Source organism: Idiotropiscis lumnitzeri, chromosome 5 (assembly GCF_059441095.1).
Source record: "Idiotropiscis lumnitzeri isolate Australia: NSW breed Sydney's pygmy pipehorse chromosome 5, RoL_Ilum_1.0, whole genome shotgun sequence".
NCBI lineage: Eukaryota > Metazoa > Chordata > Actinopteri > Syngnathiformes > Syngnathidae > Idiotropiscis > Idiotropiscis lumnitzeri.
In genome coordinates, this window is record NC_142395.1 from 20,965,104 (window position 1) to 20,988,849 (window position 23,746).

The 23,746-nt window shown below is 41.6% G+C and overlaps 1 protein-coding gene across 2 annotated transcripts in view; it reads left to right on the top strand.

The window, feature by feature from the left end:
- Positions 1-1,834: 1,834 nt before the first annotated feature.
- Positions 1,835-23,746, top strand: part of LOC148337257 (neural-cadherin) — a 211,861-nt gene continuing 189,949 nt past the window's right edge. Inside the window, exon 1 of one of the 2 annotated variants that reach the window (XM_088296160.1) lies at positions 1,835-2,032. Coding sequence is in view for 1 of the 2 variants with exons in the window: in XM_088296159.1 (XP_088152285.1) it covers positions 7,756-8,770 (1,015 nt within the window). In the remaining variant the exon portion in view is untranslated. Of the gene's footprint in view, positions 2,033-7,538; positions 8,771-23,746 lie in introns of those variants that run through there. The other variant, XM_088296159.1, reaches the window with a different exon arrangement.

The following is a 23,746-nucleotide window of genomic DNA, read 5'->3' on the forward strand; positions in this document are numbered from 1 at the left end:
CGATGTGATATGATTTACTCCAATTACGATCCAATACGATTCCCTCCAATGACTAAGTGCGTTTGAGGCGTGACGGGGTTCTGATGACCAGGACAGGCCTCGTTAGGCGAAATAAGCCTGCCGCTCTTCGGGGGCCGACAGACTCCCCTAATTATGCTCTAAGTGGCGTTCTCTTTGCATATGCAAATATGGCAGACCCCATCATTAGCCTCCATATCCGTTCTAATTTTTATGACCAAACAGACGTGGCGCCAAGGGCAAACGGCTCCCGGCCGTCGGCCATCTATCAAGCGAGTGTCGCCTCTCGTTCGGCGTGGTGCTTTATGAGGTTTTTGACGGCCAGGGACGGTCACGCGCTTGAATGTCACAGCCGTGTATATCGGCTAACAAATGCCTCGGCCCAACATTGTTTGGTCGGAGCGGTATGGGGGTGGAGGTTTGAGGGGGCATTAAAGAGCAAAGCTTCCTGACGAGGGCTAATTGGCCAAATGGAGTCACTTAGGCAGAACAACAGTCCCATCACATAGATGATGAGGAGGAGGAAGCTGCCAGAATGATCAACTTTGGAGCCCGCTGGCCTCCAGACGGCGTCCTTCGGTCCAAAAACTTTAAACAAAGTGGAAAAACTTTCACTAACAAGCGAATGTTTTGTTTTTGTGAGAGAAAAACACTCCTGACAAGAGCACAAAACAATCCCTAACGTGATAATATAATAATTCACATATATGTTTATGTAGTTTGGACTTTAGGTCATGGAAATAATGCATTTACAAATGCATAGGATTTGTAGTAGGCCAAGTCGTAGACCGCATACTTAATGCAGTAGCTCATTAATAAAGTAATTCAGGTAGTAGGTCATGTAGTTAGTCACGTAGTCGCTCATGTAGGATGGTCATGTGATAGGTCACTTAGCTGCCTATGTTGTAGGTCATTTAAATCAGAATCAGAATCAGCTCGTCCGCAGAATCAGAATCTTTATTGTCATTGTACTCAAGTGTGCAACGAGATTAGCGAGCTCCCCTCTCCAGTGCAATACAACAAAACGAGGAAATATAGTAGGTCACATCACCACTCATCTACAAGGTAACGGAGTATATTGCATAGTGGATCAATCGGTAGGTAACGTGGTAGGTCACATATAGAATAATTGCTTATAGCGTAGGTAATGTAGTAGGCCACATAGTAATGGAGTAGATAATGTAAATCACAATGTCTCTCATTTGGTGATACAGTCAATGTAGTAGTTGCTCATGTAGTGTGTAATGTACTTTGTAGTATGTCAAGTAGAAATTAATGTAGTAGGTCACATAGTTGCTTAAATGTAATACGGCAAATAGTCACTCATGTAGTAGCAGCCGTGGTCACGTAGTCTGGCTGATGTAGAAACATAGTTTGTGGGTGAAATGGTTGCTAATATAATGTGTAATGTAGTTGGAAAATGATGTAGGTAATGTAGTAGGCCATGTGGTTGCTCATTTTGTAGGTCGTAAAGTTGATTAAATAGTAGGTCAAGTAGTCACTCATGTAGTATGTCACATCGCATGTTACAAAGTATGTCACGCATTTACTCACGTAGCACTCGTAGTATAATGTTATTGTTTCGTTTATTCAAAATGGTTAATTGTTGGTCACCTAGTAGCTGGGGTAGTCAGTCACTTTGTCGGAGGTAATATTTTGCTTGAATCTAATTTTTTTTTTAGCCTTATTTAAAAATGAGCAACTTGTTGTGGCCCATGTTTTGTGTTCAGGCCAGCATGTGACTTGGTGTGTGCGCAGCCTTGTTAATCTGCTCCCTTGATTGGAACAGGTGCGCTTGTTAGGAGGAAATGTTTGTTTGGATGATCACCCGCACTTGTGGATTTCTTTGTTTGATTTATGACAGAGTGGAATTATTATTAACAAGCATTTTAATTTGTGATCAACGTCTGCAAGCACACGCGCAACACAAGACTACGTGGGGAAACAAATACTAAACAGACGCAAGCCAACGCTCGAGAGTGGACCTGTGGGCGGAAACTCAAGTCATCTAAAAGTAAGGCCAACAAACTTTTTTTTTTTTTTTTTAAATATTATGGGAGCACCTTGGAATGGGTTGTTTTTGAATGTTGAATGTGGCTATTGTTGGACTTATTAGTTAAGGAGGGAATGGTACAACAAACTTTCTAGGTCATGTAGTAGGTGAATGTGTACAATTTCAAAGATAAATAGCAAGTGATATATGCTAAACAAAATATCTGCCTGGAGTCTTGCTGATGTTATTTGTTTTCCATGCTGAGGCGTTTCTTGCATCAAAGTTGCCGAGCATCATCAGCTGCAGCTTCCTGCACTTGAATTATTAACAAGAAACGCAAAGCTTCTCCTCCAAAGTGAGCGTCCAGACTTTGACAGGCTCCGTTCCACATCCGGCACGAGTGAAGATGTTTCCACCTCCACATCCGAGCTCTTGCGATTCTCCTTTATGGTGTGCTCATGTCAGTCTGGATTTTATATCAAAGACCTAACGGGCTCGTGAACACTGTGCAGATGTTCACGTTTGAGTCATAAAAGCTTTATGACTGCAGGAGCTCCTTTAATAGCAAATGTGAGCACTTGTTGGCATATTTCTGGCGAAACTGGAGAGGCTGCATTTATTTGTCTTTCACGTGGCGCTCGCCAAAACCAAATTGGCATATATGAAGCCGGATGTCATGTAGTTGGTCACGTTGTAGATCAACACAATAGCTCAGTCATTTAGGTCACAATGTGTATATATATCATGTTGTCAGTCGGTAGAACATTTTGATAATGTAGTAGGTCACATAGTAGCTCCAGCAGGTGGCCATGTTCAAAATGTAGCATGTCACATAGTTGCACAGCAGTTTGCATAATAGGTTATGTAGGTAATGCAGTAGGTCACATCAGAGGTAAAATAGTTGCTCATGTAGGTCACATCGGTAATTTATCGAGTAGTTGTCATAGCTGGTCATTTAATAGGCCACATTTATTAGATCATAGTATCTTGGGTCAAGTAGTAGCCAATTTGTGTCATATGTCACATAGTGGCTCAAGTTGTTGGTCATGCAGTAAGTCACATTGCCCTTAAAACGAAAGCCACCAATAAATGCCTTAGCAAGCGAGTAAGTAAACTCTTTTGGCTTCTTTGTTTGCTGTGTTCATGCTTAACTTCCCAGCCAATGCCTCTGTGGGACGCCAGCACATCTGCATGTGCAGGCTCGTTTTGGGGCAACGCGTCACTCTGAACCCCCTCGCCCGCTGAATCTCCTCGGCAATCATCCACTCGGCTCCTCCACAAAGCACCGCCGAGCGTCTCTCCCGCCTCCTCTGTTTTCTTGGCAGATATTTCCCCTGGTAGCTGCTACTCTGCAGCAGGTGAGGCTATACGTCTGGATAATGAAGCCATTTCTCCAATTCAGGTCATGTAGTAGGTCACATAGTCGCTGATGTTGTTGGTTGCGCACGTCACATCGTGGGTTACTTTCTAGACTTTGTTTGAGGTCATTAATTGGGTACTGTTATTCACAAAGTCGGACTCTCTGTAGCTTGTGTAGTATGTCACATAGTAGATCATATAGTATCTCCCATACAATACAATACATAGTCACATAGTAGGTCATGTGAGAAATGTAGTACTTAGTAGAGTAGAAATCAGTTCAGCGGCGTTTACATAGTAGTTCATATTGCAGGTAACGTAGTCGCTCACAGTTGGTAATGCAGTGGGTCACACAGTAGTATGTGATAGGTCATATGTTTTGTGGTAAGCAAACCAGAACACATTTAAATAGTAAGCCATGCACTCATGTAGTGAGTCACATAGGTGATGCTGTAGCCTATTTACCTCGCCTACGGCTTCTGTTATCAGTCATAAATAGTCATGGAGTAGATAATGTAGTGTGTCACTAAGTAATGTCCCAGATGCTCATGTTGTCAGTCACATAGAAGTTTGTCACATAGAAGCTCATTTAGAAGGTCATAATAGCAATTATTGTACGTTACGGTAGTGTCGTAGGTCACATTTTGATCATGTAATTCCTGTCGAAGGTCACTTGGAAGCACTTTGTGGCTCATGTAGTTGTTCACATTGTGGGTCATGTAGTCGCTCACGGAGGCAACGATGCCACTTTGCTCGTCCGCAAAGCAGCGCAGAGCGCGTCTGCCCCCTCGTCTGTTTTCTGTGCTGATATTTCCCCTGGTAGTCGTCGTGCGCTGTAGGTGGAAGTGTACGCGTGGATAATGAAGCCATTCCTCCTTCCCCACTTCGCCTCACTCGATACAGGCACACGCTGTCTGATTGGGAGGGTGGGCGTGTGCAGGCGTTAATTGACTAATAGAGATTTGCCGGCGTGATGAGAGGAGGACAGAGACAAATGGAAACGCAATCAAGGCCGTGTGGTGCGTCTGAAATAGGGCGTCCCTGAGTAATCCATAACATTTAGGAGGGGGAGCATGCGTCATCCTTTGAGAAGATGCGTTCGCAGGCGCATTGCTGGGCTGCTTCATTGAGATTTAGCGGCCGTGTTTGTGCTGCGGTGACGTGACTCGAAGTTTTGTCAGCTGTCATCAGAATCAACACCTGCATGGCCAAAAGCATCACTTTAAGATGTCGTCGTTCACATAGTTGATCACGGAACCGTTTCATATGTAATGTTGTAGGTCGTTCCGGTAATGAAGTGGCTCATTTAGTAGGTCTTGTAAGTCATGTAGGTAATGTATTTTGCTGCGTAATTGGTCACATCGTAGGTTAGTATTTTGTACTTGGCCATTTAGGAAATGTAGATTGTGACACGGTGGGTTAATTTGAAGCTCATGTAGTGGCAACATAAAGGTCTCAAAGTAGCTCATATGAGATTTGCATGTAGTTGGTCTCATAGATAATATAGTAAACCTCGTGGTCGCTCATCTAGCAGATCGCAATGTCATTGGTTATATCACTAATTTAGTTGGTCTCAATGTTGCTGATATAGTATGCCACATAGGTAACGTAGGCGGCCATGTTGTTAATGTAGTCGGTCTCACCGTGGCCCATGTAGTCAGTCACATAGGCAATGTAGTTTGTCATGTAGTTGATCACATAGGCAAGGTAGTCGGTCTCATACTATCTTATCTAAAAGACCACAATGTTGCTTACTGTTGTGAATATAGTATGCCACACTGGTAATTCAGTGGGCCATGTAGGTTGTCATGTTGATAATTTAGTAGGTCTCATGGTAGCCCATGTTATTTCTCACAGTCATTCATATCGGCAATGTAGTCGCTCACATAGTCTGTCACAGACAATTTAATAAGTGTCATAGTTGGTAGTCCGTCACGTTAGTAATGCAGGTCGTTCAGTTGCTCATTAAGTTGGTCACACAGCCTGGTCACGTGATCAGTCACGTCACATACTATAGATTATGTAGTAGGTCAAATAGTAGCTCATGTAATCTGTCGCATACAGTATGTAATGTAGACAGTGATGGAGTACATTTCAGACAGCTGTTCTGGCAAACGTCTTGTGAGTGAACGTCTGACTACCCTGCTGTATATTTAATGGCGTTGTCTTTGTGTGGACCTAAAGCAGCAACAGGGCAGCGACCTCCTGCAGGGAGCGTCCGGCATTCATTACATGGTCAGCCGGGGAGCCGCGTCAACGGCGGCGTGAAAGGGTCTGAGTAGCATTCATCATCCGGATGTGACATCACCCTGCTGCTTGTTTAGCTACTCCATAAAAGATGCTTGTCCTCGTTTTTATGGCGCTGTTAAGTATTTCTAGTGCTTTGGTTTATTTCTATTGTGAACGGAGAGGACAGTTTGGGAATGTCATAAACTATGAAAAAATGTCATGCCCTGCGATATATTGTCATAGTGTAGATGTTTTCCAAACAGTGAGACAAGGGGCGATGATTCTTAATAGCGCTCACTTGACACCCTACCTTGAGACTTATTTAATACTCCCAATTGAAACATTAACTTAAAATCCTACTTTGAAATCATAACCTAAGTTTTGAAGCAATACTTGCTGCATGAAATTTGACTTAAATGTTTAGTTTGGAACACTAATAAAAGTTTGAGACCCTCGTTTGTAAGCCTGCTGTTTACTTAGAACCCTAATTTAAAACCGTAAGCGCATCCAACCTGTCTTTATTTTGAGAGAGACTCTTCACTCAGCAGAATCAACAAGCTGTCGGATAAAAAGTGTCAAAGGTAATACAGGCAAACTGTTGCGTGAGCAAATTGAAAAATTCCAGTTAATCTGATTGGAAATGTCTCAACAAATCTATTTGACAAATGATATTCATGATTTTTTTTGTTTGTTTTGAAGTCAACACATACGCTATAAAATAAGAGTATCCCGGGGTTGAATATTTGCCGATCCATTGGATTAAATCCCCATTTTTGTAAATTTGATTTGAACTTTACAAGTTTGAAACCTCAACTATAGGACCTAAAATCTTAAACCCTAACCTTGAATTGAAACCAATCCTAACCTTGGCTTGAAACCATTCAAAACCCGGACCCGACTTAGAACTTTCCTTTGAAACCCTAAACCCAAGTTGATGTTCTAATTTGAAACTTTTAAAACCCTAATTCAAACCCTAATTTGAGACCCTTACCGAGTCTTGAAACTGTATTTGAAAGCCTATAGTGCTGATTTTAATCATTTAAAGTTTAAAACCATTACCCGGCCTTGAAACTCTAACTCAAAAAAGGATCCTTGACTCAAAACCATAATTGGACACCCTAACCTTGGTTTATGTTGTGACTCTACTTTGAAAGCCAAATATGCCTTAAATTCAAACCTTAACCTTTGAAATGCCAATCCGGTCTTGAAACCTACTTTAAAATCATGAACTGTACCTGAACTCCTAATTTGAAACCCTATTTTAAGACCTTAAACCTGATTTGAAACCCTAACTTGGGTTAGAATCCTAAAGACCTTGCATTGGATCGAAACCCTTTTGCAGGCTTGAAACTCTTACTCAAAACCCTAATCTTGGTTTGCAACCCTAAATGAATACTGCTGGTAACCCTACTTTGAAACCCAAACTTCAAAACTTAATTTTAAACCCTAGATTGTTTTACAATTTATTTGAACACTTGCACTACTTGACAGTCACTCCTGCATGCAAGCCTTATTTTCCTCACTATTCGTGCGCGCGCACACACACAGTCAGCCAGCAGCAGCCAGAAGCACTTTAGCGGATCGATTTGTGAATTATTTTAATCCACTCAAGTGACGTGTTATTGGGGACAAGAGTGATGTGATGCGTGTGCAGGGCCGGACATTGATCAGCGTGACAAGGGCCTCGGGTCTTCCCCCCTGAGGACTCCTTATGACCCACCCACGCATACGGATAGACAGACGAGCTCAAAATGAATGCATGTCCGTCAAATGTGCACGCGCGTGCGCGCTCCGTGCCAATTTGACGCATGTGAGGCGGATTACGCGTGTTTGCGCGCGGGTGGATGCCGCTAGAGTAGCTGTGCGCGTCCCAGAGATGTAAGGAGCCCCCCCCCCCTTTCCGTCCTCGGGGGCGCGCGCCGGTGAGAGAGCGCGGGAGAAGAGGAAGAGGAAAAAGAGGAGGTGGACGCAAAGTTCTCCCGAGCAGAACAGCGCATCCTCGAGTGTGCCGCCTCATCGATCCGCTCTATTATTTGTATTTAGTTATTTGGACATTTGAGGATTTGAAGCGGCGAAAGTATCCCGTGAGGCGTGCGATGAGTGCACCCATGGGTGCCTCTGTGGATTTGGCGTTCTGGTAGTGAAAGGCGCTCGTCATGATTTGGGGAAGCCTTTTGCCGCTTTTGCTGTCTTGCGCGCTCGCCAACAGAACTGTGGAGCCAGAGTCGGCGCCGGTTCCGGTGCCTTTCTTCCATGGACATGTGTTCGAGAACGCGTCACCGGGATCCCGGGTCAACGGGCTGAGCGTGCCGCTGCGCAGGCTGAACTCGCTGCGTCCGTGCAGTGGCGGTGGCGCCTCGGAGCTCGCTCTTCAGCCGCACTGGAGACTCCTGGGCGAAGGTGGTGACAAGTTTCGCGTTCTGGCGCACCATAACCGAGGTCACATCCTGTTGAGAACGTGCGGGGTTCTGGACCGCGAGGAGCGGGCTGAGTACGAGCTGGGGGTCGGCGTGTGCTGCGGCGGGTCGTGCGTGAAGTTGGCGTCCATCAAAGTGGACGTGCTGGACATAAACGACCACCGGCCAACCTTCCAGGACACTAACGTGAGACTGAGCCTGGACGACGCCACCCCGCTGCGCACGGTTGTCTACACGGTGACTGCGCGCGATGAGGACAGCGGCAAGAACGCAGAGCTCTTCTACTTCGCGATGCCCAAGAATGGCACTTTCTACGTGGTACCAAAAAGCGGCGACATCCTCCTGGTGGACTCCATCCTGGGGCGGGACGGACCCATCAAGTTCACAGTGTTCGCCCGGGACCGAGGCTGGCCACCCCGCACGAGCGACGGCATCAGCGTGGAAGTTAGCCCGCGCCAGTGGTTGTGTGCCATCCGAGAAAAAACACCCGCCCGAACTTCCAGATCCGTCCAAGACGCGGAGAGCAGCCCGCTTTTCATCAACGTATCCGAGGACGCAGGCATCGGCTCGGTGGTGATGAACCTGAACCCGGTGCGCTTCCAGGCGGCCGCGTTCGAGCTGGTGGAGCCCGACGACGTGGAGAGTTCGCCGGTCAGCGTGGGCCGGGACACGGGGGATATTGTCATCGCGCGCCGACTGGACCGAGAGACGGAGCCCCTGGTGGAGATCAGCGTCAGGGTGCACGACAAACGAGGTGAGATGAGCGTGCATATGTATTAGCGTAGTTGACAAGAGGGGTGGGGGTCCTGGCAGGGCAGCCCCCCCCCCCCCAAAGCAGCACACATTTTCCAAATATGTCCCTTCTGCTTTAACACACAAAACACCCACAATTTTACACTTTAACAAATTACGCATTCAAACCATTCAATTTCATTTTAACAAGAACATGCTTTTCAATAATGAAAACTATATATATATATATATATATATATATATATATTTTGCTAATCCATGGACGTAATTAGTTGGGATGGGTGGTGCTGGCAGGTCAGGGGTGGGGGTCTGTAAGCCATCTTTCCCACACACTTTCCAAAAATGCTTCCTCTGCCTTAACGCACATGCACACTTTTACACTTTAGAGATAATGCATTAAGACCAGATTAAATAGATTCATAACATGCTATATTCAATATTTTGGGAGTTATTGATGATCAATGGGCGTCAATGACAGGGGGGCATGATGTGAATCTGCCCCCACATTCCGAATTTTGCCTCAATCCTTCTAATCCACACACACTTTTACAGCCAATAAACAATTCAATGCATTTTGAAGTAACATGCTGTTTGACAAAATGATATATTTTGTTGATTAACGATTCAATTTTTGAGTGTTGATTTACAGTTGTGAAGCAAGATTCTGATTAAAAAAAAAGGAACCTGCATGGCACACTTCAAGTATGGGAATGACTGGGGTCATGTTTCTTTCAATTAATGGGAGAAAACAAGCCAACATCTTGAGTGTTTTTGTAAGTCCACAAATGTCTTGATTTTATTAAAATACAGAAATCATTTCTTTGCTTGCATGGCAGTACAATTGAGAAGCCCACATGAGAGGATTTTGGATTTTTTTTCCAAGTCAAACTAAAAAATTGCTCCAAACTTTTTTTTTTTAATTCCTTTTCACTTTGTATGCAATAAACAAGATGGCCACTCGCGTGTGTGTGGGTGTGTGTGTGTGTGTGTGTTTTGTCATTTTGCATTTCATTGTCTGGCCCTTGGTCATTCTGCTTTAACTCAGTTTTACAATTTGGTTATTTAGCTTCCTTTTCCAGGGCGAGGAGCAGTTGAACGCAGATGATAATTTGCTCTTGAAAATTGTTTTTCCGTTGAATAACTACACCCCCACTCCTCTCCCCTTCCCTCCCAACTCAAACCACCACTTATGAAAGGATGGCTACATACTCCCCTGTGCGTCCATGTACGTGTGTGAAGGAGGAACGCATGCGTAAACATGATCTTATGATACTCGTGCCGAATGCTGCACAAGTGATTACGCAAACACGCTTTCTACACATCACGTTGAATTATTTAAAGAAACAACACTTGGATTAATAAAAGCGGCCCTCGCTTATAAGAGCATATTTGATGTGGCTAGGGGGGTTGCGTTGGAGTTGATTCTGCGGAGGATTTGTCCACGGGAAAAAGGAAAAGCTTTTGAGTTTATTAAAAGACTACTCCAACAATGTAGTCTCCGCTGAGGCTTCCTTGTGCTTGCATATTCAAATAAGAGTGCAGAAGTTGGATGACAGTCCATGTATTATTGGTTCTTCCCATTTTCATTTGGCAGCTGAGAAATGAAAATGAAGTGATTCATCATTTATCTGTTTTTAAAACTAACATATCAAGAAGGAAAGGCTATCAAAATTTATTGCGTTGTTTGATAGACTGTGGTGCAGGCTAACGTAGCAGCTAACAAGCTAACCTATCTTTACTAAGATTCGTGGACCTACTTCCGGGTCATGCGAACACAAGCAATTCTTATTTATATAATGCATAACAAATTGTAATTCAATTTTATTTCCACCGTATTGCGTTTAAATATTGTATCTAAATACATGTTTGAAATAAACAGTTCTTTATGTAAATCGTACAAAAAACGGAAATGCAGATGAATTGTACTTAACGAAATTACTCTACTCATTGAAAAAAGAATCAAAAGCTAATACTTTGTCTAATTAATTTAATAACGGCATTGTTTACAATTAAGTAAGCCGTGATTTGTTGTTACCCAAGCCCTCAAGACATGTCATTTTTAGTCGACGAATTATTTTATTTTTTTATACCGACAAGATATAATTTTATAATCTAATTTTTTTTTTAGGCATATATCATTTTTTAGAAGAGTGTAAATCAGTTTTATATTTTTTTCCAATTAGCTTGAGTCATAATTTTTGACATGAACTATAAAAACTCACCACTTTTGGCAAGTACTGATATGTTGAAGCGTGCCACCCTGGAAAGCACCCCCCCCCCCAAAAAAATATTCCATTGACGCCATCTTAACTAAAATAAGTCAGACGTGTTGAGCTAATTCTGAATCCAGATCGCTAAAACCCAGTGTGATTGTATATCCCAAGGGATAAACGGTGGTTCTGTCGCATCTTCCACTTTCTTGTATTGTAGTACTTACTTTTGCCACTGGGTGATGCTATGCTGAAAATCTGATTTGTAGCAAATGAAGATTTTGTTTTTCAATTTTCTCCAATTTCTAGCTATTATACTGAAAATGGTCTTGAAATTTATATGGGCTTAAATTATTTGGAGGTTCATAGCTAGTTAAAAAAAACGCAACAAAGGGTGAAAAAGAGCCTTGAAGGAAAAAAAGTCAGACAAATATTTTTATCATTATTCACGCAAAGTAGAAATCAATGGTAAGCCTGACTTATTAGCGCTGCCGGCTAACCGCCAGCTAAGCTCTCTCTGCTTTCATGGATTGTCTCTCTTGATGACTCTGTTCATTGGTCTTAATTGAAGAAACCATCTCATCTAGCATTTTGTCACTTCGCCGTGTCTCGGCCAATTAGCCTCACTTTTGCTAATCAGCATGTAGCGGTGGAAATCCACTCTTCATCCCTTATATTCATCTAATATTCAGTATAGTTGTTTTAAATACTGTTTTTGAGTTAATCAAATGCAAATTTATATTAAGTATAATCAACAAGTCACAGAGCACTTTTATAAGACACTGTATGATAGAGAAAATAATTTGAAGTTGTTTCGAACGTTTTTAAGCAATTGACTCACTTGAGAAAAAGTAGCTAAATTAGTTGTCTATGGTGCTTTTTGGCAAAAAAAAAAGGTTGCTTGGATAGTCTGGAAAGTTGCTAAATCTAGCAGTGAAGGTGCTCATTCGACGCCATTCGCCACCACCACCAATCATTAACATCATCACCTAGATGCAGATTATTTATTTATTTATTTATTTATTTTACCCAATCAGATTTCAGCATCTTCATGTAGCCTTGTCAATATAATCTGCTGGGGGTCGTCTAATCAGTAGATTTGGCTGAATAAACTTCAACTACCTAAGCAATGGGACTGTTTCAACCACCGTGAGTTTAAATTCATCCTCACAGGGCCAGACCGCTGGCCCTCGTTGATGTCAACATTTTTTCGTCCTCTGATTGGTTCGCCAGAGCATGAAAAAAGGGGCTGATTCATAACTTGGGTCATTTTGCACAAAACAATATTTCTTGGGCCCAACTTTTCAGTGCATCTGTTGCGATTTGCACACATTAGTACTTTTTGATAGTCAGCATCTCTAGTGAGTGTATTTGATTTAACTATTTCATGTATTTATGTTAGTGGCTAACTACCGATTGTGTACTGCTCCTGATGATGTGACGTGATGATTGATGGTTCTCTCAGTCACTAAATAGGCCACATATGACCACCGGCATCTCTTTGGAGTCCGTTGCTGTAGAGAACAAAATAGAGCTCTTGGCTTACAGGGAGTTTTGACTGCAGCGGTTTTGATTTGTGGAAGGCGGCGGGTCTCGCCACTCACGCGTTTGTGTGCACTTTCCTTTGTGACATGTCGAGTTGTCGTGAATGATGGTCGAAATCAGCGTGAGTCAAACGCTTTGCTTTTCTGAGCTGCCTGACTACAAAAATGGTCCATTCAGAACAGTGTTATTAAGGTTCAGTGACTGCACCTCTGTGACCTTCTTTCATCGTATCATATTTGGAATCAATATTAAGCGTAACAGCGGTTGAAGTTTATCAGTGCAGAAGAACTCTGTGTCTCCGTTTGTGAAAAAGCTGGTACATTAAGTGTTATGTTTCATCAGAGGAGTGTAGACGTTGGAAGTTCCAAAAAATGGTGCATGAGAGGTATGTAGAGCATTACATATGATGTGCAGGCAAGTATGGTGCTTAAGTGTTCTGGATGACAAAACGATGTAATTAATATTCAGTGCTGACTTGAAAATCTTTTTGGCACTGCCACTATCTTAATGTGAACAAAATGGAGAACACATATAAAGAGCTAATGATTAGCATTTTTAGTTGCGTTGTTATAAACCTTTGAGCAATAAATTGAACAAAAAATGGTGGGGCAATGCATGTAGACAGACAATATCACAAAGCTCACAGGCACAGATTTGTCATCTTATTGAGAGTAGCGATGAACCTTATTCGTTTGTCTGAATGTATATTATGCGATGGACAAGGTGGGCATAATTAAAAGCGCATAACAAAAAGTTAAATAATTAATTGACAATTTTTTTTCCATGAAGTTTTTGCTTCCTCGCTATTTGTTGTTTTTGCTGCGCTTGTTGTTGTTGCAGGTATTTAACACGATTATATCTAGTGAGGCCTCCGCTGCAGTAACTGAGTGGCCCCGAAGATTAAATCCATATCCGTGTGCCATTTCTGCGTCATTTTTTTTTGGTTTGTTTTTTTATGCCATGCCCACAGAGTGCATAGAAAGCACATCTGAGCGTCTAATCTGACGTAATCCGCATACCTAAATACACTTAGATATCGAGTGGAGTATTTGAGGATTACAGCCAGCTGCGTGTCCTAAATTTGAGCGTAAACAGCGGGAGAGCGACCCTCCGGCCTCTCGGTCCTCCGGTGCAAAGGGGAGCGCTGCGTCTTTGGGAGGGTGGCTCACTCCACGTCCGTTTAATCTGTTTGGAGAGTTTAGCCGCGACCTCCCTCCATCTGCTCGCATTATCTCTGTAATCCCGTCTCACCCCCTTCCTTGTTGACCCCCCTCCTCGTACTGCCCCCCCCCGAGGCACCACCCCTTCCTCTCATTTTCACTTTCACTTCAGGGATTTAGCCGTAGCCTGATTCAACACAACGGTAGTGAACACTTTGTTTTATTAAGTGCGTGAGTGAGAGGGTGAATCTGTGTTAATGTGTTTCTCTGTGCATGTGTGTGAGTAGGAACACAAAGCGTTAGGCTAAAAGCCCCAACCGACTACCTTGCTCCCATCCCCACTCTTAAAGCAGGAGTGAGATTTCAATACATACTCATGCACAGCTTGACTCGGCATGCATCACATGAGCACCACTTCAAATCTACGACGCATGACATGTGAAGCTGACATGCCAGCGCAGAACACGGGAGTGCAGCGTACATTGAGGCCGAGCTGCAGTATTCGGAAGTGACCTCAGTCAGCTCGTGGCGCTGGAATGTAGCACCCCACCTTGGTCCTGTAGAGTGAAATTGTCTAAAATGAAAGTAATTTGTTGACGAGAATCTGTGGTGGGCCAGTGCCGAAACACCCTCGATTGACCAGCGACAACTGCCTAAGACTGTAGAAATCGCTAAGAAACGATGGCGTACAAATTTAGATTGTCATGGAGGCCCGAATGATAGACTGCAATAGAGGCAAGACAAGGATACACAACGGTTTGTGTGTGTTTGTGTGTGCGCGTCAGACTCCCTGTTTCAACACTGGATGCAGAGAAAATGACACGCACACACCTGTGACAACCAGCTGCAATCTTGTTGGTCTGCCGCTTGACCTTTCACAATTCCTGTCAAGTGAGCTGTTGCAAAAGTCTCCACTGCTGTTAAAGGCCACAAAGAGGATGAGGAGGAAGAAGAAAAGACATAGGAGGAAACACTAAACACGCTGCTTGCCAAGTAGTTATGGATTTAATAAGAATTGAGAATTGGTATAACAGGTGGTTGCTGAATGGCTCAGTGGCCAACCCAGCTCCTTTTAGACATATGGGTGGAGCTACATGGTGGGCGGGGCTGGCCATGGCCACCCTTTGTCACTCTTTCGCCACCACAGGGGAATTTATTTCTGTGATTACCCTAACAACTACATATTTAAAGAACAGATGGACCAACAGTTGATCTGAAAGCAAACTTGAAAAGAATAAAATGTAACGAACATTTAATTCTTACAATCAACAGCGATGGTCCGTTTGCCCTATTTTGCTGGTTCGTCCTCTGTCCGTGACCTGGGCAACATTGCATCATTGTCTCACTGCCCTTATTCATAAAATAATCATTCCGTGACCCCGGCCGTCCTGTGGCTTTTTAAAGTGCTTCCGTCCTAGCATTTTGCCAGTCCGTCCCCCACCTGAAAAAAAAAAAAATGCATCAATTCATGACAAGCGGCTAACGGCAGAGGTTTCGTAATTCAAAGATATTATTTAAAGCTCATTATCTGACTAATTTCCTATTCACATCCACTCACCGCAATTTCCTGACTGCAAAACACACCTGATTAAAAGCCATAATAGCTACATTTAGCCATAAAAATTAATCTGTACATTCATTAGCCACTTCAGAGGAATAGCCACAGGTATCGGCGTTCTTACATGGGGTATTATCTATAATATAAACACCAGGACACGCTTTTTACCCTCCAAACAATGTCGGATGCAGCTATAGTCACAGAACATACCAAAACCTTTCTCAGACTCTTGTCACCTGAGGCAAATTCACAGATGTGCTCGGACCGGGGTCGTATTGTCGAGTTGGCTGTATTTGTTGCACTTCACCCCTTTGCTCAAATTGAACGCAACTTAAGATGCTTACTTTTGGCTCTCACTTGCTTCTTCCCACTTCGAGTATGCACTCGCACTATGTTAAAGGCCCAGTACACACTATAGCAAGATTTCATTCTGATCCAAGTGCAAATATATTGAGTTCTATGCACATGTTTAGCGTACCATCCTCATCCATAGTTTCATGAAATAAATGCATGCATATACCAATATAAATATATATGAATATATAGAGACCCTTAAAGGGGTAGTCAATCCCTCCCAAAAATATTTGCAATCATATGTGCTTTGGAACAACATGCCTATCTGATTAATATTGCGTTTATGGAACATGAGTTATTGCAAAAAAATCCACTCGCTTTTAGCCATCTCAGAGGGTGGCCAATTTTGTCACTTTTTGTCGACTGGAAATGACATCACAGCTGTTTACTGAAACTGAGCTATGATTGGTCATTAGCTGAACCCTGAGCAACTATGATGTCGTTTCCAGTCAAAAGAAAGTGGCAACTCATATTCTGCAAACACAATATATGTTTTGATCAGAATGCAGTGTTTTGACAAGTGAGGCCGCATAGAACACGTTCTCATTAAGAATTGTTTGAGGTTGATTTCCCCTTCAATACCAACGGGAAAAAACCCAAGTTAAAAAAACCTTTAGAATTATGAAGAAATAAGAGATTTTTGTGTCATTGTGCTTTTTTTTTATATTTGATTTGAACGAATGAGTCATTGATTGCATCGTGCAAACTGCTAGTGGCCTTCAATGACAATTGAACACCATGTTAGTTTGTTAGCTAGTGAATCAGTGCATGAAGTCGACGATGAGATGGTACACGAAAGCAAAGCTACCGCAAAGAACATGGCATTATCTAGTAAACTAATCTCAGCAGAACATTGCTTTTGACTTAGACTTGATCCTGCTTGATTACGAGTGTGATGGGCTTTGTTCTGGATATCTGTGCATTTTATTTTATGAAACCCTGACTATGGATGGTGTGATAAAGAATAACGTACACATGCACATCCACCCCTCTCTGGTCTGTTGTGTCATACTGGCCACCCAACTGAAAAAAATTCTGGTTACGCCCATGTTTGGACGCAAGGATTAGAGCTCAAATCCCAGTCTGGGGAGAAAATGGGTGGAATATGCCAAGGAAGGGAATCCAGTTTAAAAACTGTCATATAAGTGACATGTGGCAACACCTGTCGAACGCATTGCTTTGTCTGGAGATATATTCTTGAGTCTGATTGTAGCATTTTGAAAGTGCCCAAGTGAGTTGTTTGATCATTTAATAATTTCTGTTGGCGAGGAGACGAGGGAGCAGGGCGTATAGAAGACCTGCTGTTACTTTACGAGTGTTTGCTTTTTGAGCCGCAATCCATGAGCCAAATCATTGCAAGAGTTCAAGTATTCATCAGTTGATGTTTAAATGTATGACTCAGCTTCAGGCCTTTTTAGTCAAACAAAATGAGACAACCTGAAGCTGTCTCTTGACTGCAAGGATGCGCACGGTTGTTTTTTATCAATTAAAGGTTACAACAGGTACTGCATGCAGTTCAGTTGTATAGTTTTGCAAATTAATTCTCAAAAGTTGCATTCATAAAAAAACATCACTTTGTATTCAAGAAAAAAACATACAAAAATAAAAGACATTAAGAAATACGATATTTTTAAAAAAATATGTAACTGGACATGTGTTGTTCTATTCGTGTCTTGGGTGTTTGCTTTTAAGGGGCGTGGCCAAGTGAGGGAAATCGGGATCTGCAGCTTGTTAGGCTAGGTAAGCATCTGGTTGTGAGTTGTGGTCTGCAAAACTCGTTGCAAGTGTTTTCATTTAGTATTTTTGTGTTTGGCGGTTTGCCCTGTGCAATCAATGTCTATAACTAAACTGGCAACTGTCCTTGCCCACATGCGAGTGCATTCAAGTACCATCATTGCAGCATTCGCCGTTTCCCGCCAACATTTTGGCTCGCAACACAAAGACAAAAAAGACCAAGCATCAGTTCATTACTCAAATGTCAAGTCAAGAACGCCTAATGTAAGTAAATCAAAGTCTAAGTAAGTCAAGGTACCACTCTAGATGGTCAAACGCCGAATCCTTGCAAAAATTACCTTCATATTGCCACTTCAAAACCAAATAGCAGATTTCTTGTCTTTTGGTCATGGTTGCTTGAGACATTTTTTTGTCTGTAAACCCATTATAGACATGCCAACCAAACTAATGGTTGCGAAGTGAAACTGGCGTCGGTGCCTGAATGAAAAATCCTTAAATAAATTAATTAATAATTATCATAAGTAGACCCACACAAATGTCTTAAGAAGCCGTGTCTGAAAAGAATTCTGCAATGCTGGGTGCAAGAGGCCATTTTAGACTTTTTTCGGCAAGTTCCATGAAAAAGCGACTCAGTTGTGCACCTCAGGACATGTCTTAACAAAGTTTATGTTGCTCGGTAACTTCAAGGGCTACATTTCCAAGCAAATCCTGGGGGTGCTCATACAATTTAGTGGAAATCGCCAACAATAGTCTAAAATTGCCTTTTAAAAGCTTAGACATCAAATGTGTTATTTGATGTCTTTTCAGGCTTCCTGAGACTTTTTTTTTTTACTATGAGTGGGGGGTCCACTCATAGTAGGCATGCCGATACCAAATTTCTTGTTGCTAAGTAAAAGTGCCTTCAGCGGCTTAATTTTCAAAAGTGACAATTCATTTAGCCTTTGAATAATGACAAAGAAATGAAACGATTTCTTTAGGGCTTTCAAACCGCAGACTTGGACTGTAATTATTAATCATTAACACAGAGCAAGCAATACGATGCATCATAGTCATGGTCACGACATGGACCTTTGCTAATGATTTCCTCCTGCTGACCGTAGCATAACAAGCAGCAGTGTTGTAAAATTTTTTTTGCCGAGATTGTGTTGTGTGACCTGCGGGCTTGTTTGTGCAGCAGATGGTCAGAAAAGGCAAAGATGGATGATTTAATAGTCTGTTGCTGTGCGCAAAGCAAATCACTATGCTCTACAAAGCGGCAAAGAGCTCGTAAGTCTGCCCAGCGCTTATCTCGGCCCGATAAAAACAGAACAAAATAACACAAAGTTGATAAAAGTGGTTGGAGGCATAATTTTTTTTAACACACAAGCGGAGTGTTTTGCTGTTTTTACGCTTGGTTAAAACTTATGTTGAATAACTTTGTTGACATTGAGTAAAATTGACATCGCCATGCAATGGTTAAACAGTGGTTGGAAGTAACAAAGTACAAATAGTGTAACTTGTCACGTTTTTTAGCAAAGGTGGCAAAAGTCAGAACATTTTGTTTAGCAGTCGAACTGCAGATACTTGTGTAAAAAAAATAAATAAAAAAATCTGGACCCAAGTAAATATCAGAATCTTTACTTTTACTTTCCTACAGCCTTTTAGTCAAAATTCAGATTTGCATAACCTTTTTTTGACTTCAGGAGTTCCATTGTGTTTCATTCATAGTAAGTGGACAGAATCTCGGGTGCGTGTCACTACTCCTGCCTGATCAATTGGACTGAATACACTGCAAGGGGCATGCCATGCCAGCAGTTGGCCATGGCACTTAAATGAACGATTAAAAAAAAAAAAAAAAAAAAAAGATTGACAATGGTAACTCCTGTAATCATTCACATTGAGACTCCATTTTCAAATACTCTATTTTTTTTTTTATACGCTTTCCACGCTGTTGTCATGTAAACTGAGCAACTGATCCACACATTAATCTTTTTTTATATTATATGAATCTATTTTTGTTACAAACAGTTTATAGGCCTACATTTTACCAATATCTCGTGGGCAGAGTGTACCTGCTGTTAGACTAGAGTAGAAAATATATTTTTGTAGTCCCTAATGTCATTTTGAAATGGTGGTTTCACAGCAGTGGCAATTTGACAGTAGCCGAGAATCAAGAAATATCTATGCGCTTATTATTTACAACATCGGGGAAGGCAATGTGCGTGTGTATATATGTATGTGCTGTAAAACTCCACATGCATCAAACAGTCTGGAATTAAAAGCAAGCAGTATTAACTATGTATGAAAATATATCCATAAATAAATAAATATGATGAGAAGCAGCAAGGTTCATCAGCGGCATTGTAAGTTTGGACATTGTGCAGGTGCTCATGTGACCTGCTGGCTGTACTTGTTGTTTCCTTCTCTAAAGGTCCAATTTTAATTGAATTCAACGACTTGTGCTATCCTTTAGCTGCTTAACGACGCAGCTGATTCGGAGCATTTTTCCCATCTCTCTCGTCCTCCAGGAATAGGAGACAATAGTGGCGCAGGTTTTTATAGTTGGCGCGGACTCATGAGAGAGCGGCTATGCAATACTTAACTGCAGATTAATTTCAGGAAGATCCATCAGAGGCCGTCTTGGTTTATGATTACACGCCCATGACGGGGGAATTCAATTTAGAGGCAATTGGATGCAGTCCGACATGGGCGTCTTAACTTTTTTTGTATTGATTGATTTTTTTTTTTCTTCCCCCTACAGTGGAGGTATTTGTCATGTTGACAATAATGCGGCGAGTCAGAGGAGAAGCATGCCTCCAAAATGTGAATATAATACAAGTCATGGAAGCCCAATGGAATCTATAGCTTGCAGTGTTCAAGTCTTAAAGGTGCACTGTTAGCACTTCCACTGCTCTGACGGTGTAAATGGGCAAATAAAGTCAGTGGCGTAGAGCAAGTGAATGCATAATAAACAACAAGGCCACCGGCGCAAAAAAAAGCTATAGCATTAATTTATGTGAACGGTGTATCTTTATGTACTGGTGTTGGGGAAGCCTCTCAAACAGTCACTTTCTTTGTCAAGAAAGAATATGAACGAGACCATCATAGACTGCGCAATTGTTTTACTCTGACTTTGACTTTCTAGTTTTATGGGGGGTTATCAAACTTCGCCGCCACACTCTTCCCACACGCAATGACATACTTTAATAAGAAAAAGGAAAAACATTACCGTTTAGTGTAAGAGGTTCCAATTTGGTAGCAATTGGATGAAATCATTTCAAATAACCCACTTTCCGACACTAGGCTTCTTGAGACTTTTTTTTTTGTGGGTCTTAGCATAATAGAAACATGAAATATACTTTGGAGCAGCATTCTCCCTCCAAATTTGCAGGTGGCAAGAATCATTGGAAGCCCTACAATAGTGGCTTCAAACCAAAATGGCCTACTTCCTGTATCTTTTTTTGTGGGTCTACTCAGGATAGATCTGTCTCCCAAATTTCATGTTTTAAATGAAACTGGCTTCGGGAGCTGAATTAAAAAAAACAAATGTCATAGCAACATGAATTATTCCTTTTTCTCTCCTCCCTGCCCTGCAAGTGTACATTAAATAATGACTGCTAACGAGGGCTTTTTGAGGGATTAAGATATTCATCAAGTTAATCGTGTGACTGGCCCTTGCTTAACGGCAATTAATGAACATTCTCTCCTCATGTGGCGTAAAGGCCCGATCTGAGTGCTTAATGCACTTATCAACACGTGGAAAATATGCAACTACACGCCGGCGAATGCTTATTAGAGGCGAAAAAACATTCCTCTGTCCGCTAATATTCCAGCAGTGTAAATATGATATTGAACACATTCTTGCATGTGAAAAAACGTGCAGCGATCTTGTAGCAGAACTAATTGGTAGACTAATTATAGCATCTGGTGTATTCGACCGATACAGTCAAACCTTCATTCAACTATATGGGCGCACTTACGAAGGGTTTATAAATTCCAAACTTTGATTAATAAAGAAGCTGGACACAAAGCTTTCGTCTCGGCTGATAGATGCTTGATTCAAACGCGTTTGTAATGTTTTATGTTTCATGATGAGCACAAATTATAATACAGTGGGACAAAAAAAACACTTAAAAATAATCACGTGCAAATATACTTTTATTTAAATCATGGCCTGCCCCACATTAAATGAATTGTCAAAATTAAATTATATATGTTTTTAATGTAAATTGTTTACCTGATCGTAGCTCGATTATACGTTTTATTCGATCAAATTAAAGGATATTTACTTTTCAAACAGAATGAAATTGAATTATGTTTTGTATTCATTTTAATTTTAATTGAATTAAAATTTTATTGAAACAAGTATGCTAATTGTGGGGGTATTTAATTGACCGTAAAAATAATGAAATAACTTTTCCAAAATCATTGTATAGGATTACTTATGCAAATAATTTCATCTATTCTAAATTAATTTAAATTTTAAATATTTTCATATTAGTTGGTTTTATTTGTTCCATTTCAAAGTTCTATCTTGAACAAATGAGTTGCAGTAATTTTTTAATGAAATTATGTAATTGTAATACATTATAAATTAATCATCAATTAATTGTATATTTGACATTTTACTGTTACCACTTTTACTTGATTTCAAACAGTCACTGATTAAAATCAAATTGAAATCTCTCTGAAAAACAAAAAAAGGTGAGGTGGGAAAAAAGTTTTGTTGAGTAAAGATCAGCGAGCTTTTTAATGAATAATCAAAACCAAAAATGTGCTTGTTAGTCTTTGATGGATGTCTGCATGCCCTGACTTGAGCGTTATTTGTGAGGCATTTGCCATCAATGTGAGCCATTGTGTGAATCGACAGCGGGTGGATGACACGAGGGGACTGCCAAAAAGCGACTTCTAGCGACAAATACTGACAAACACTGTCAAAGGCGTCAGTGGGCGGCTGCGGCTGTGCTGGCTGCACCATTTTACAGACTTTTATATTTCTGTGGAAACACAAGTTTGTTTGAAACCGAATCTCTGACTTGAAACTCTGACCGCGTGTTGAAACCGAACTGTAAAACAGTGTCCCTGGCTTTAAACCCTAACCCTGTCTTAAAACCCCAATTTGACACCCTAAGCCTGGCTTGATACCCTAATTTGACACCCTAACCCCGGTTTTCAACTCTAACTTGAAGCCTTATCCCTGGCCTGAAACCTTGTCTCTAAACCCGAATTTGACTCAACAACCCTGGTTTGTAATCCAACCCCTGGCTTTTGACTCTTATTTGAAACCTTAATGCTATCTAGATCCTGGCCTTAACACCATAACCCTGCCTTGAAACCGTACTTGGTAACTCTGGCGCTTGCATGAACCCATAACCCTCGCTTGATACCTTAACTTTTTAACACTAATGTTGGCTTCAAAGCCTGACCCAGGCTTAAACTGCTTACTTGAAACCCTAATTTGACACCCCAACACTGTCTTGAAACCATAAATTGAATTACTAACCCTGGCATGAAACACTAACCGTGGTGAGCAACCTTAACTTGAAACCCTTGTGTGAATTTTGACTTGAAACCCTAACCCAGGCTTGAAACCCTAACCCTGGCTTGACACCCTACTTTGAACCCCAAAATGTGCATGCCCATTTTCCTCACTGGCTAATGTGAAATGTGTGTATGTGAATATAAAATACGACACGTGATGTGTGTTTTGCTGTGTTTGCCACGACGTTATAAAGTGATTGTTCCGCTTTATGCTGAATGATTGATTTTTTTCCTGCCTGAATCAGAGGAAGTCAGTTCATCTGATTAAAAACCTGAGTTGGGAAGGACTTAAAGATTGGATTGCACAAGACGCGCACGCACACACACACTCATACATCCACACAAGCAATAATGCTCCTGATCTCTGTTATCCGCCTTCCACCGCCACCACAGCAGCAGTCTCTGGAGAAAGAAGCTTTGGCGCCTCAACCAGAACACTATCTCAAAACCCCACTTTGAATCCCTAATTTTTTACTTGGAACCCTAATTTGATACCACAACTCTGGCTGAATCTTTAAAGTTGTCTTACCATTTGAAACCCTAACCCTGGCTTGTAACTCTAATGCTGGCTTGAGTCCCGAACTTTTAACTCTGCCCACCAGCTTGAAGCACTGACTTGAAACTCTGTTGGCTTGCAACCCTAATTTGAAACGCAAACTGTGGTTTGAAATCCTTATTTGGCACCCTATTCTTATCTTGGAACACTGTCAAATGCTAACTTTGCCTTGAAATCCAAATTTTCTCCCGAATACAAGCTTAAAGCTCTGATTTAAAAACCAAATCCTGTCTTGAAACTGGCTGTTTTTAAACCGTCCCTTGATTGAAACTCTTTCAATCACTATCCACAGTTTGAAACCTGAACTCGAAGCCCTGACACTGATTTAAAACAATAATTT